This window comes from Python bivittatus, unplaced genomic scaffold (assembly GCF_059951505.1).
Source record: "Python bivittatus isolate LINGU-HERP-01145 unplaced genomic scaffold, Pbiv_v1 ctg000000_np1212, whole genome shotgun sequence".
Taxonomy (NCBI): Eukaryota; Metazoa; Chordata; class Lepidosauria; order Squamata; family Pythonidae; genus Python; species Python bivittatus.
In genome coordinates, this window is record NW_028277028.1 from 5,779,815 (window position 1) to 5,792,807 (window position 12,993).

Below are 12,993 nucleotides of genomic sequence, written 5' to 3' on the forward strand. Positions count from 1 at the left end.
TCCTTTATGCATTTACCTGGAAGTAAGCACCCCTGAACTCAAGGGGGCTTTTGATTTGATATTGTAGGACTCCAGTGAAAATTATCTAGATGTAATTTCAGGGACAAATTTATTACACCAAGTAGCAATATAACAATGTCTGCAATCCAGATATTACAAAGACTGTTTCCCACATCATGGCCTTCTTTTTCAGATTATCTGTATGCTATTCACACAATTTATATATACTATGGCATCGTAAATAAGGCATGTAACAAACCATTTCTTGTTTGTTTAAAAATACAGGTTGAAGTGCCACAGAAATGCAGACATACAAAAGTTGTGAGACCAATATGTGAAATTTATCTTAAAATGAGGTTACACCGGGACTGTGCAGATTGCTGTTGTTTTGTAAAGAACTGGCAATAAGCTCAATCAGGATTGCATGTTGATACTGAATATCAACAGTAACAGGATGGGACTGATGGTCTCTAATGCCCCTATTCATTCCTGGCATTCTATCATTCTAAACTGCCATTTCTAAATTGCTATTCTATTTTGCTTCTTCCTTTCTCCCAAAAAGACCAGCAAGGAAACAAAGAGGCATTTTGACCTGACACATCTTGTTATAAACATAATCAAAATCTTTGCAAAACCAGCTGCTTCTTTCCCCTTTTTAAAATTCACAAAGGTGTCAATTTCTCCCCTCCCCATTCCATAACAGTTGCTATACATATATATATATATAAACACGAACAAATATGATATAAATAAAAAGAATGAGACATCACAATTTCTTTACATGAAGTAAAATGCTTAGTAAGAGAGTGATATAAATACATTTGTAAAAGTGCACCGCTGACCATGTGAGTAATGCTTTGGCTTGTTTCTTATGCCGAATCAGATCCACCCAGTGAGGAGCCAAGGCAACACGTCACATTCTCAAAGGCAGGTGAGGGAGCAACTCTGCTACTGGATATTTGCTAAAATCAAAGGAAACGCCATAACTCAACATTGTTGTCTTGAGAAAGAATGTGCATGTTTTAGGACAGCAAACCAAGACCTACAGACATGTTGGTGAATGAGGTAAAAAAGGAAATCACTGTAGCAGTTTTAGATCTGCCCTGACACTTTGGCTTTTATTTGTCCTAAAGCTATATACATTCTTAAAGAAATATGATGGAAAACTTAAGCAGCTCTAGATACTTGCTCTATACTTTGCCACAGCTACAAGGGTGGAGACAGGAGGAAAGAACTGCTCTCTTTTGACCACATATCAATTGCATTCTACTTTAAAAGTAGTACTTGTGATTAACTGAAAGCATTGCTCCCCCACCCCGCTTTCACCAACATGTCAGGCTGGTGGGTTGCCATCTTGCAATACAAGCAACCATTTGCAACTTTGTATAAAATGACAGATGGGAGTGAATCTCAGTTTTGCAGAGAAGCAAACACTTGACAATTTCCTAAGTTGTTGGCTAGAGCAAGGGTAGATTAATATATCTTTGAAAGGTTAACAGCAAACTGAAGTGTCACAATTGGCAGAATGCTGTTTGCAGTGCAGAACGTTGGTCACATCCTTCACCTGTCCTAATACTCCTGGAGTGTACATGAATTTGCTACATAATGAGTAACAGAGATATATCTCATAGAGGTCCTGTCTGAGCGAATCTGGTTCTAATCCAACATTTCATAAAATAAAAGCATGTCCTTGGCAACCAAACATTTGAGAGATCAAGAGGTTACCTCTCAGATTGTCCCCAGTTAAATTTGACAGAAGTGCTTCTTAAAAAATCCAAAGTTTCTTAGAAAACAGTTCAGAATTTGAGATTAATAAATGGCAGGACTGCAGAACTGTAGGAAAAAATGGTCTCAATTAGAGCTTTAGAAACTTTAGAAACTTCAAGGTTAGAAGAGCATATGGAAAACCCAGAATGAATAACTGCAAATGAGCGATACCACCTCGCCTTGCCCCAAGTTCTCCATTACAAGCACCTGAAAAAGATACCTCTGTTCAGTATGAACTATCCTATCTAGGATCAGCAGCAATACTTTGCCTCCCCTTGAAGACTGATCTTGGCAGCACTGAAATAATCTTTGGTTGGAAGTCTGGGCAAAATGTTTAAATGGTTGTTCTGCAAAAGGGAGATTTGGATGGAAGAAGCTATCTAATGGAGGCATACAAGACTGAATGGCTCACAGTGATACAAATTGGGATAGTTTCACATGTCGATTACAAGTGTGGCATAATAACTTAGCTGTGTGTAACCCTACTGAAGGGAACTTTTTATCAGCCGCAACTAATGACCATCTAAAGGCAGCACACTTATACCATGCATTTCTCACAATACTTGTCACCACTATCTATTGCATGATATCCTGTGCAACACAATCCATAAAATGGCACATTCTACAATCTGAATAAATTATGCAAATAATGTAAAATTCCATATACATTCCTCATTTTGATTTTTTATTGGCTTTTGCTATTCTTAGGAGCACTGTGCCCTGTTCAACCCCCTCTGATTTCTAAAAATGCTTGAGCATCTCCCCTATGAATTCTTAGTTTCTCTGAAGCCATAAAGACTAGAAGTTGCTTTAAAAAAATAGAAAGGTATTGAGCCCCACAATACTGATTTTTTTGCTAGATAAAAATTCTGTGTTAGCCCGTGATTACTGCATAGACACAGAACATATAGTCCTGCATTGCACCTTTAGACAACCCTGCCAAAATGGAGCTTGATTTCCTCATTTCATTCAGGGAGCCTTTATTGTCTAGATTCCATTGTGCTTTTGTTCCATGGGAACCCCCACTCTCTCATCATCCAGGAACATGGATATAGGAGAGGGCTAAAGAGAAGGAGAAAGAACACCCTGCCTCCAGCTCCTTGGCTTATCATTGTAAAATAGTATTCACATATTTTTTTAAATCAATATTTTCTGAACACTTTCAGATGCTGAATACTTAAGAAAAATATATAATAATAATTATTATATATATATATTTATATATATATATATATATATATATATATATATATATATATATAAAATAGAGTGCATGTTCTCTGGTAGCAATTGGCTTGATACAGTCCTGGAAAGCTGTAAAACAGAGTGATAGCATGATCTCAACACACATTTTTATAGCTTTTAACAGTTCTCAGAGTCCATTTCCTCCCTTTTCATTTTCACCAGTTTCAGAGATAGATTTATATTCAAATGAAGGAGATTTTTAGATTGTTCCCATGCCAACAGCATGCTGTAATACCATGTCAGCACATAGGTAATTACAGAATGTAAAGCATCAATCACAGAATGAAGATACCAAAATGAAAGTGGCTGATTTCTGCAATGCCCTCACATACTACTTTTCTAGGCAAACAGAATATCTGTGTGCCAACATTTTGGAGTGGATTTTCTTATACAGGCCACAACACTTCAGAGAACAGTATCACCTAAAAATGGAATGCTGTTTCAGAGATGGTAATTCAGTAGGAGAGCTGGGCAAAATGATGCTGGAGCAACTCTTCAGCTGAAGGTCTCTTCCTGGCTTCCACAAAGATCTGCCTTAAGAAGTCCCGACAAGGTTCTGATATATGAGAAGGAAGCTGGGGGTTAGTGGGCTGTGTGGCAATCTTGAAAATGGCTGCCATAGCTTCATATTCTGCCCAGGGTGGTTTCTCTGTTAACATTTCCACAACAGTACAGGCAAGGCTCCTGGGAGAAGAAAACACACAGAAGAGAGCTCAAAGTCACACAGTGACAAGTCCCTTTGTAACTCACTATAATCATTACTGTGATATGAAAAGATATTGAAAACAGAGGGGACTAACTAGCTGTCTTATTTATTTTCTCATAACGGCATCTGACCCATTACTGTAGCATGTAGAAGAGAGATTAAAGGAAATTTAGTCTTAAAAAGACTGAGATGGGGATTTAACAGCATTCATGAAATGGCACACAGGTGGTGGTCAAAATCTGCTCTCCACAGTTCCAGAGTAATTTTGGTATCTCCATAAATTAGCAGGTTACTTATCTGTAGCTATAAATACTTCTGAGTATTTTGTGCGTTCAGATACATGGGTGTACAAGTATGCCAAGCAAAATTCTGGAATATGTTCCAGCTGAGCTTTATGATGGAAAGCCCTCCATCTAGATAGCCTAATCATATCACCCTGCTCAGCTCCCATACTACCATTTTGCTCTTAATAAAACAAGGGCACCTGTAGCAGGGAATGTGGAAGAGTATAAATGCACCATGATCATTGAAAAGCCACAGATAAATAACCATTATTTTTCACCACATCACATGTGTGGAAATTATGAGGAGATGGGACATTTGCTATTTTGAGAAAACAGATGAAACAGTACAGCAGCTGCTTTAACTGAATATCGAGATGGCATTGATTTACAAATGTAGAAGGAATTGACCATCTTGAAGTGAGGTGGTAGCTAAATGTTCAAAGACTTGGAGGCCAGTTGAATATTAGAGGAAAATCCAGGATCTGCAGACCAAGAGATGGGGAAAAAATTAATCCAGTGGTGGGAGGCTGAAATTAACAACAACAAAACTAATGACAAAGAACCTCTAAAACCATATCAAGCAGGGAAGAATCAGCCATTCAACTCTGGTTGAATCTGCAAATTGCCAGAAAGCTGCCTACTTGGCCCTGTAAGAACATACATTTTAAAGCTTTCTTGAGGACTTAATAATGAATCGGGCCATTAAACATAGGAGTTGAGATTCTGAATAGCAAGGCCATTAAGCAAAAGCCCTGACATCAAGAGAGGAGGTTCCTCATACTGCAAGAGACTCTGAAACTGGTGACAGGTCAACAATAGTAGGTTCAGGAAGGATGGCTGCCTTGGACATTACAATGTTGAGTAATACAAAGTCACGTCATAATAAAGCTTGACAAGAAGCCTGGTAGCAAAGGAAGATGGAGAAATGCATAATACAGAGTCTCTATTATTTTATACTAGAATGCACCCTTCAGTGAAATTGTGATCCCTTATCAACCAACTTCAGTGTTCAACATTGACAGTTGTGAACATCTGTATATACAACTACCTGAGATGTGTCATAGTTGAATACACTAGAGAGTAGTTGAGAAAGCATCATCCAACTGTGGTTCACAGCTTCTACACAAATGAGTCCATCTTCCAGTAGAAAAATGTGGTGGTGAATGCAGTGTTAAGACAGAGCAGAATCCCAGAATGTTTCTTCCTAATTTATGTTTTTCAAATGCTCAAGTGTTTTCAGATATTACTTGTGTGACATGCTTCAAAAAACCACTGAAATTCATGAAAGACTTTCATCACTGCAGGTAGTTCCAATATGTTTAAATGCAGTTAGCCTTTTTGCCAAGTCCAATGACCAGAAATTGTTAGACTCTTCAGTGTGCTCCTTATCCCATCTTGGAAATGAGTCCAGGAAGGCTGTAACATGATGAATGGCAGGCTGCCATTTAAATTATTTGGGTACATCCATCATAGAAGGCAGACAACAAGAAGTGATATTTGATCAGATTCAAGTGATGACGAAGACCCTGACAAATCAACACTGGAGGAATCGCATATAAAGATATATGAAAGCAACCAGGGTAGTGGTCAAGGCCATGAGATTCAGAAGACATTTCATTTAATTTGCTCAGAATTAGCAGCAGCATGCAAAGGGTACGGCTACAATGGTCTTTATTCAATCCTTGGATGGGAATGTCTGGCAAGATAATAAATCCAAGAACGCTCTTATAAAATGATCCATTACATGGAAGAGAAGTTGGACTTGCTCAATTTGCAGAGAAATCAAGGGTTTCTCTGAAAGAAAAAGAAGTGTAGACATGTGAAATATTGTTTGTAAAAGCTGATTCAACCTGAAGCCAATCATCTGTATGAAAGAGTATCTTAATGCCGAGTGTTCTGAGACGAGCAATTACCACTGCTACGCCACTGATTAATTCTCCTGGGACTACAGATCTATTTGGAACTGAAGAAAGGAGCAGATGTTCTTTCTAACAGCTAAAATTGGCATCCTTTAGTTTGAGTGCTGCAAAATAGCCTCCAACTTGAATAGAAATGAAGTCATTCAATGTTTTGGAATGGTGATGCAAACTGTTAAGTTCAGATCTTGAAGATTAAAAATGGATATAAAGCACCACCTTTGTTCTAAATTGTGGAGTGATTTAACATGTTATTTACCTTACTACTAAATAAAAAGTGAATTGTAAAGTGAAAGTCTTCAATAAGCGCCTGAGCTTCTGCTATGATCTTGGAGGATCATAAGCAAGAATAAGACCTCAATACTTTACTTCCAGCCAGGGACTTGGCAGCACAATCTACATTATGTTGGGAAGTGCTGAACTGATTTTTGGGTAATTTGTTTGCATCAGCACTGTTCCAATGTATAGGTGGGAGGAGCACTTTTGAACTTTGTATACACTCTCCAACCCTGAGGCATCTACTAAGGAACTGGACAATGATTCCTTCTCCTCCTTTGGACAGCAGTAACCATATCAGAAGTTACCGAATTGATTGATTCTCTGAAAACAAGAAAAGCACCAGTGCTCACTGAGCTAATTAAAAGGAATCTAGATTGGATCTTATGTGTCTATGTCTATACATCTAAACTGTACTGCCAGTATCCCCAAAGACTGGGTCATAGCAGTAATTGTTCCAATTTATTATAAAAAAAAGATAACAACAATAATCCAGTTAACTACCACCCTGTCAACTTGCTGAGTGTAGTCAGTAAGCTTACACTAAACACCTAAATCAAAAGGTACAATACTGGCTGAATTTTGAAAGCATACCTGGGGATGAATCAGCAGGCTTCAGATCTGAACGTTCAATATCTGACCATATTTTAGTTTAAGAGAAAAATATACTCATAAACCAAATCTTTAAATTTAAATTTAGCTTTTAAATTTAATTAAAATTTATTTATTTCTTAATATTAATATAACATTAAAGTAAATAAAGACTTTAAATTTACTTTTGACTCTATTTCAAAAGCAATTTTATGGGACAAACTTAAGAATTCATCGATAGGTACTTTTGCTCATTCAGAAACTCCATGCTAACACTTCCCTAAGAGTGAGATGTAACCCATAAAGAATACCCATAATATTTGAAAATGAATACCTACCCAGAAAGCAGGGATGCACAATGGCAACTATTAAACTTCTACATTAACTCTATGGCTGAAGCCTTAGATAAGCCAGATTTTCATTATCTACAACTTGCAGGCCTCAACACTCCGATCTTGCTATATGCTGATGGTGAAGTAATTATTTCATATATTCCAGCTAGCCTTAAGAGAGCCATAAAAGCTATAGTCCAATATTGAAGGATTTAAAAAACCAAAAATTATGGTATGATAAAACCAAAGAGATGGGTAATTGAGAAGAATAAAATCAAGTAGGTCTAGAACTTCAAATACTGGGAATAATTTTTCACCATACAAAGATGTGGAAGGCCTTGATCAAGTATGTTAAGCAAAGAACACTTGGATCCTCAATGGCTATTAAAAGAACTTCTCTAAAGGAAGAAAACTGATCCCAGCATTTTGAAAACTCTTTCAGGCAAAATAGCTAGCCCTATTCCTTTATGGGGTTTACATGAATAGAAAGGAAATCGACACAGTGCAACTAAAAGGTGTTCTTTCTGCTCCTAGATGTATATCCTGTGCAGCTAGACTAGAGAATGGTATCCCCAGAAGAGCAGTGAAGTCTTGGCTCAAGTTCCTTCTTTTTCCCCCTTCAGGTTTAGTCCTGTTAGTTTTGGCAGATAAACATTTCTCAAAGTGGAAAGCCAAAGATGGTAAGAAGCTGCTATCATGTGGGCTTTTGGCAGAGTTGCTTACCTCTCTAGGGTATGACTTGGCTAATCAGTTTCTCCTGCAAAGAGTCTAAGATATGGAACACTAAAATGAAGTGAACAGGATATCACAGAACAACAAGCTTTGTTTAAAAATTCCACCTGGAACCAACAAACTAAGTACCCTACTTAAGTAACACTCACCTTTCCAGAGCTATAAGGAGAATTCTTTATGGCTAGATATAACATTCTTCCACTTGCATTTTTAAAAGATAAAGAGTTTAAAATTCCCCTTGACGAGAAAGCCTGCCCATGAGAATTGGGGGAAATTGAAATAATAAACCTCATTTTATTATACTGCCTTTCCTATAAGGACTTGCATTTAAAATACATTAGCCCTGTACTGCTGAATTACCGAGGCAGATTGGAGGAATATTATTCTGCTCCTTTCAGATGTGAAGTATCACATAATTCTCAGGATAGCTAACTTCTGTGTGGCCGCTTTGAAAACATAACAGACTGTTTAATATGATGCCTTAGATGGGACAGACTCTCATGGAGTTTAACCATGTTTTACAAATTTGTGTTTGATCTTTAATCATAAATAAAGATATATGGATGCATCTTTGGGGAACCTGAAGATCCATGATTGTAACTAAATGAAATGTTGGAGGTAAGGAATAGTGGAGGAAGAAAAAGATCTTGATGTAAAGTTAAGACCACAGTCGGTAAAACCAAAGGAAGCACCAGAATGATGTTTGTTACAGAAGCAGATTAAACAGTATCAGAAGGATCACAGGTACTGGTCACGATGACACTGAATTGTAACTGTCCATACCAAAGACTTTGCAATTACATATCAGGGAACTTTTTTTGGCAAGCCTATACATGCGATGCATAGAGATTGTGAAGAAAAAAGAGTGAGGCGCATGGATTATCCCTGGATGATTGACTAACAGGACTTTCCTTAAGCTATTACCTTAAATATAGACACATACACAGCCTATGGTAGCCTATTTCCTAGAAACTCTGCCTTCCTATGGCGTCTTGTTTCTAGAAAAGTATGAACACAAGTCAATTATGCAAGCCTTCTTCAAGGTGAAATGTTATGAAAGTAAAAGCATTCTAACACAGAGCAAGGAAAGTGGCCTATCTTTTAAATTACTTTATCCCAAAAAATAAGTTTATAAAGGAGCTATAAACAAATGCTACTCAATAGTACAAATACATACATGAATGCACATTATGCTATAATGCTGTTTTTTAAATTTATTCTTTGTCAAAAGAACTTCTCCAAACCATGAAAAAAACTACTATCCAAGAAAAATACGTCTTAATACATACTTTTACTAAAGTCAAACCAACTTGCAAGAATTAATTTCTTCATCTCGTCTTTAAAAATATATGGACCATTGTGTCCTAATCCCTAACTGAAAAGGAACTGTTTTGAAACACTGGTTTAAATACCATGATCATAAAAAAACAGTTCATAAAAAAAGTTAATTAGAGGTTCTTTGTTATCCCACAGTTGCAAATGCTTATGAGAAATTTAAATGGATATTTTTTAAAGCTTGTGTCCTATGTGGTCAGTGATTATAGAAACTGTAGTTCAACACATCTGCAATTTAGCAGACTGTATAAAAGTATTTTAAAGGAGCTTTCCCCAATCTATTGAAAACCAACAGAGAAAACGTGAACAGTCAGAAAGCTTGCAGGCTTTCTGAATGAAAGACTGTTTAGATCAGGGTGGGCAACCTGTGAGTTGCATGTGGCCCTGCTTCTTTTTGGCTGCCCTTACTGATGACATTGCACATTTCTGAGTGTTTTAAAACTAAACTAAGATACTTACTTTGCTTTGCTTCTTAAATATGTTACATTTAATAAACCAATTTTACTTAGTACCACCAATCTGATTCCCTGAAATAGGCAAAATATTATGGCTTACCCATCCCATGCCATTATCACATCACCACCTAAAGGCTGATTTATTAAAAGATGGCTGTTCCACTTCTTTAATGTGGGATCTTTTGTTTTGTTTTGGAAACTGAGCAAACAAGAAGCAAATATTTGATATGTCCACCCCTGCAACTGCACAACACATTTATTCAGAGATTTTGTAAAGTACTGGGAGAGAAGCCTAAGCAAGAGTTGTTGCTGCTGCTGTTTTGTTTTGAGACTTTTCCTGTATATCTGATAGGGATTTAGAACATTTTAGTTTCAAAAACAACCATCCAAAAGCAGCTTTGATAAGCAGAAACTAATGACAAAGAGAAATCTATTTTTAGATTAGACAATATGCTTTAGTGACAAAAAAGGTCAAGTTTAAGTTTGGCAATTACACAGAAGATTACGGCAACTCTCATCAGCTTCTCCTCCTCTTCAAATAATAAGTGGGTTGACTGCTGGCAGAATGGAGCCACTGCAAAACTAAGAGGAGATATCAGCATGCTTGGATGACTTCTGAGCTGTTACAAAAGCAAGCAAAACTGTGCAGAAAACCAAAGAAACAGACTGGGAACATAGAGCACTGAGCATCAGTGGGAAAAGAAGGGGGGGAGGGGAGAGGGGAAAATAAATTAGCCTGTTGAGCCCATTTACAGAAAATGATTAATAGTGTCAGAATATTGGCTCAGAATATTGCAGCAGAAAATTTCCTTTTCTAGAAAGCAACCCTTTATATTAAGCAAGCTATACAGAGCTATTTCTCACCAGATATCAGCTTTTCTTCCATAGCCCTCTCCACTGATCACCTCTGGGCTCATCCAATAAGGGGTGCCAGTGACAGAGCGGATGCCAGTCCCAGACATGCAGATTGTCTGCAGTCGCTTGCTAGCCCCAAAGTCTCCAAGCTTCACATTGCCAGCAGAATCTCGGAGAATGTTGGCTCCTGAGATGAAGTGAGAGTAGAGATGGAGAAAAAGAAAAGAAATAGAAGCTGCTCAAGTATACAACTCAAAGTGTAGATTTATAACCTTCACAGCTAGCACCTAGTTTACAATGACTTGAGTTCCATACAGATTCTCTGTCACCAGATCCACCTTGCAATATTCAGTTCCAAAGATGAAGAGGGTTCTTTTTAGAGATGCATCCAAGCCACCATTTTCTCGGTTTACTACTGTACATTATGACCCACAGCATACCACATTGCATAAGATAGTCAAAACTACAGAGTCACCAACCTTTTTAGGTTAGTGGAGACATCTGATCCTTGAAAGTTGTGTTTGCTTTAACAAAATGACTCTCATAGGGTTGAACCTGCTTATTCATAAAATAGCTGCAGTGACTAACGTAGCCAGTCACAAAACACCAATTTAAAAGGTGATGAGATGTTCTCTGCCATATTCTTTAGATCCCTCTCCCCTCCATGCTCCTTGCCAATCTCCAGCTTGATTCTGTCCTTTTTTCCAGGTTGCAACTGTCCACCATTTTTATTTTCCAACAGTAACTATGGACCCCACTCTTTAAAAAAAATTAAAATGTCAGATGAGGCATGTACCAAGGGAATTACTTGTTACACTTAAAAGCTGACCATTTTTTCTTATGTTCCCAATCTAATTAGAGACTATAGCATGGAAAACAATGCAAACATATCATGCAGTTTTCCCAGTGAAAACCATCTGTTATGCTGTTATTTGCTTTATAGATACTATTCATTGCAAACTATACCTTTGGAAACAAATGACAGTAACTGGGTGGAGGGTGGAGGATTTTGACTAATAAAGGAACAAGAGGAAAGGATAAACTCCCTCCCTTATTGTATCCATAATATAACTTCCAGATCTTCTCACCACTCTCGCGCTATTTCTTGAACTAGTCAAGAGGTCTTCCATTTGTCATTTCTCAATGTGATTATTATACTGCAGAATATATAGTTGCTATTTTTTCCCATAAGTAAAACCAAGTTATTTTGTAATACCAGTTCATGACTTTTCTAGCATACCAGCAAATAGATTTTTAGGGGGATTGTCTGCACATGAATTCAATAACAAGATAATTAACAATATTTTTAAGAAAAGAAGTGAACAGTATTAGGTTAATGATACTAATGGTATCCTGTAAAAACATAGCCAACATTTATTTCCTGTCATTTGGGGCATAAATGAGCATAATAGTGTATGTAGAAAAAAGGAACCCATATGGGTTTGTGTGGATCTCTTACCTTTTATATCTCTGTGTACAATCATGTTGCTGTGAAGGTAACAGACTCCTTCAAGAATCTGCCGAGTGTATTTTCGAGTCACATTTTCTGTCAGTGCACCATAGGCTTTTAGCTGATCTTTGACAGAACCCTTCACAGAAAAAGCAGGAAAGATATATATTTATATTTTTTATATTTGTGCCTTCAAATCAGTCTTGACTCCTGGGGACTGCCTGGATAAATCCACGCAGTGCTCTTGGCAAGATTTTCGGAAGTGGTTTGCCACTGACTTTTTTCCAAGGCTAAGAGAGAGTGGCCCAAAGTCATCCAGCTGGCTTTGTGCTTAAGGCAGGACTTAGAACTTACTGTTTCCAGGTTTCTAGTCAGATACCTTTAACCACTACACGAAACTGGCTTTTTAAAGAAATTGAAGGGAATTAAAAAGTAAATAACTCTGCATCCTACTGAAGTCTGAGGTGGCTTACAACCACTTTCTAAAGAATCCATACAACCCTTACCCCTGGCATGTACTCCATGAAAATGCTCAGGGTCTTTTCTGCTCGGTCCCTCAAGCACCCATAATACTGAACAATCCGCTCGTGCTGAAGGTTCTTCAGTAGCTGAATCTCACATTCCAATGCGCTCACTTCCTGCAGGCATAAAAACTGCAGATTACCTTGGGAAAGCCATAGGACATTGACTTCTGCATAAATCCCACTTTCTAGTGGAAGTAAAATTTAGGCAATCTAAGGCTAATAAATTACGGGTTATTAGACTTCTTTTTCTCTCTCACCTCCTATGCATCTGAAATTAAATATTACTATTTCTTAAAGGACAATATGCTGACATGTCTGATATGGAAACGTAAGCACTATTTATAAACTGATCCATAATGAGGATAGTCTATAACATAACTGCAAAAATGGTCACTTTTAGGTAGTTGCCAAAACATTCAACTTTGCGTTCTAATTTGTGTATGGCATAACGTCCTAACTACAAATATGTGAGTGAAGAACATTTTGAAAACAAAACAACTCTGGCGCCTCACTCTGTTTTTTTCT

General features: G+C 37.4%; 1 protein-coding gene across 2 annotated transcripts in view; it reads right to left on the reverse strand.

The window, feature by feature from the left end:
* Nucleotides 1-3,011: 3,011 nt before the first annotated feature.
* Nucleotides 3,012-12,993, reverse strand: part of MAP3K3 (mitogen-activated protein kinase kinase kinase 3) — a 47,749-nt gene continuing 37,767 nt past the window's right edge. The window contains exons 14-18 of one of the 2 annotated variants that reach the window (XR_015796133.1): nt 12,451-12,582; nt 11,954-12,083; nt 10,504-10,681; nt 6,789-10,221; nt 3,562-3,696 (exon numbers count right to left, since the gene is read on the reverse strand). Coding sequence is in view for 1 of the 2 variants with exons in the window: in XM_007424438.4 (XP_007424500.1) it covers nt 3,468-3,696; nt 10,504-10,681; nt 11,954-12,083; nt 12,451-12,582 (669 nt within the window). In the remaining variant the exon portion in view is untranslated. Of the gene's footprint in view, nt 3,697-6,788; nt 10,222-10,503; nt 10,682-11,953; nt 12,084-12,450; nt 12,583-12,993 lie in introns of both variants that reach the window. The other variant, XM_007424438.4, reaches the window with a different exon arrangement.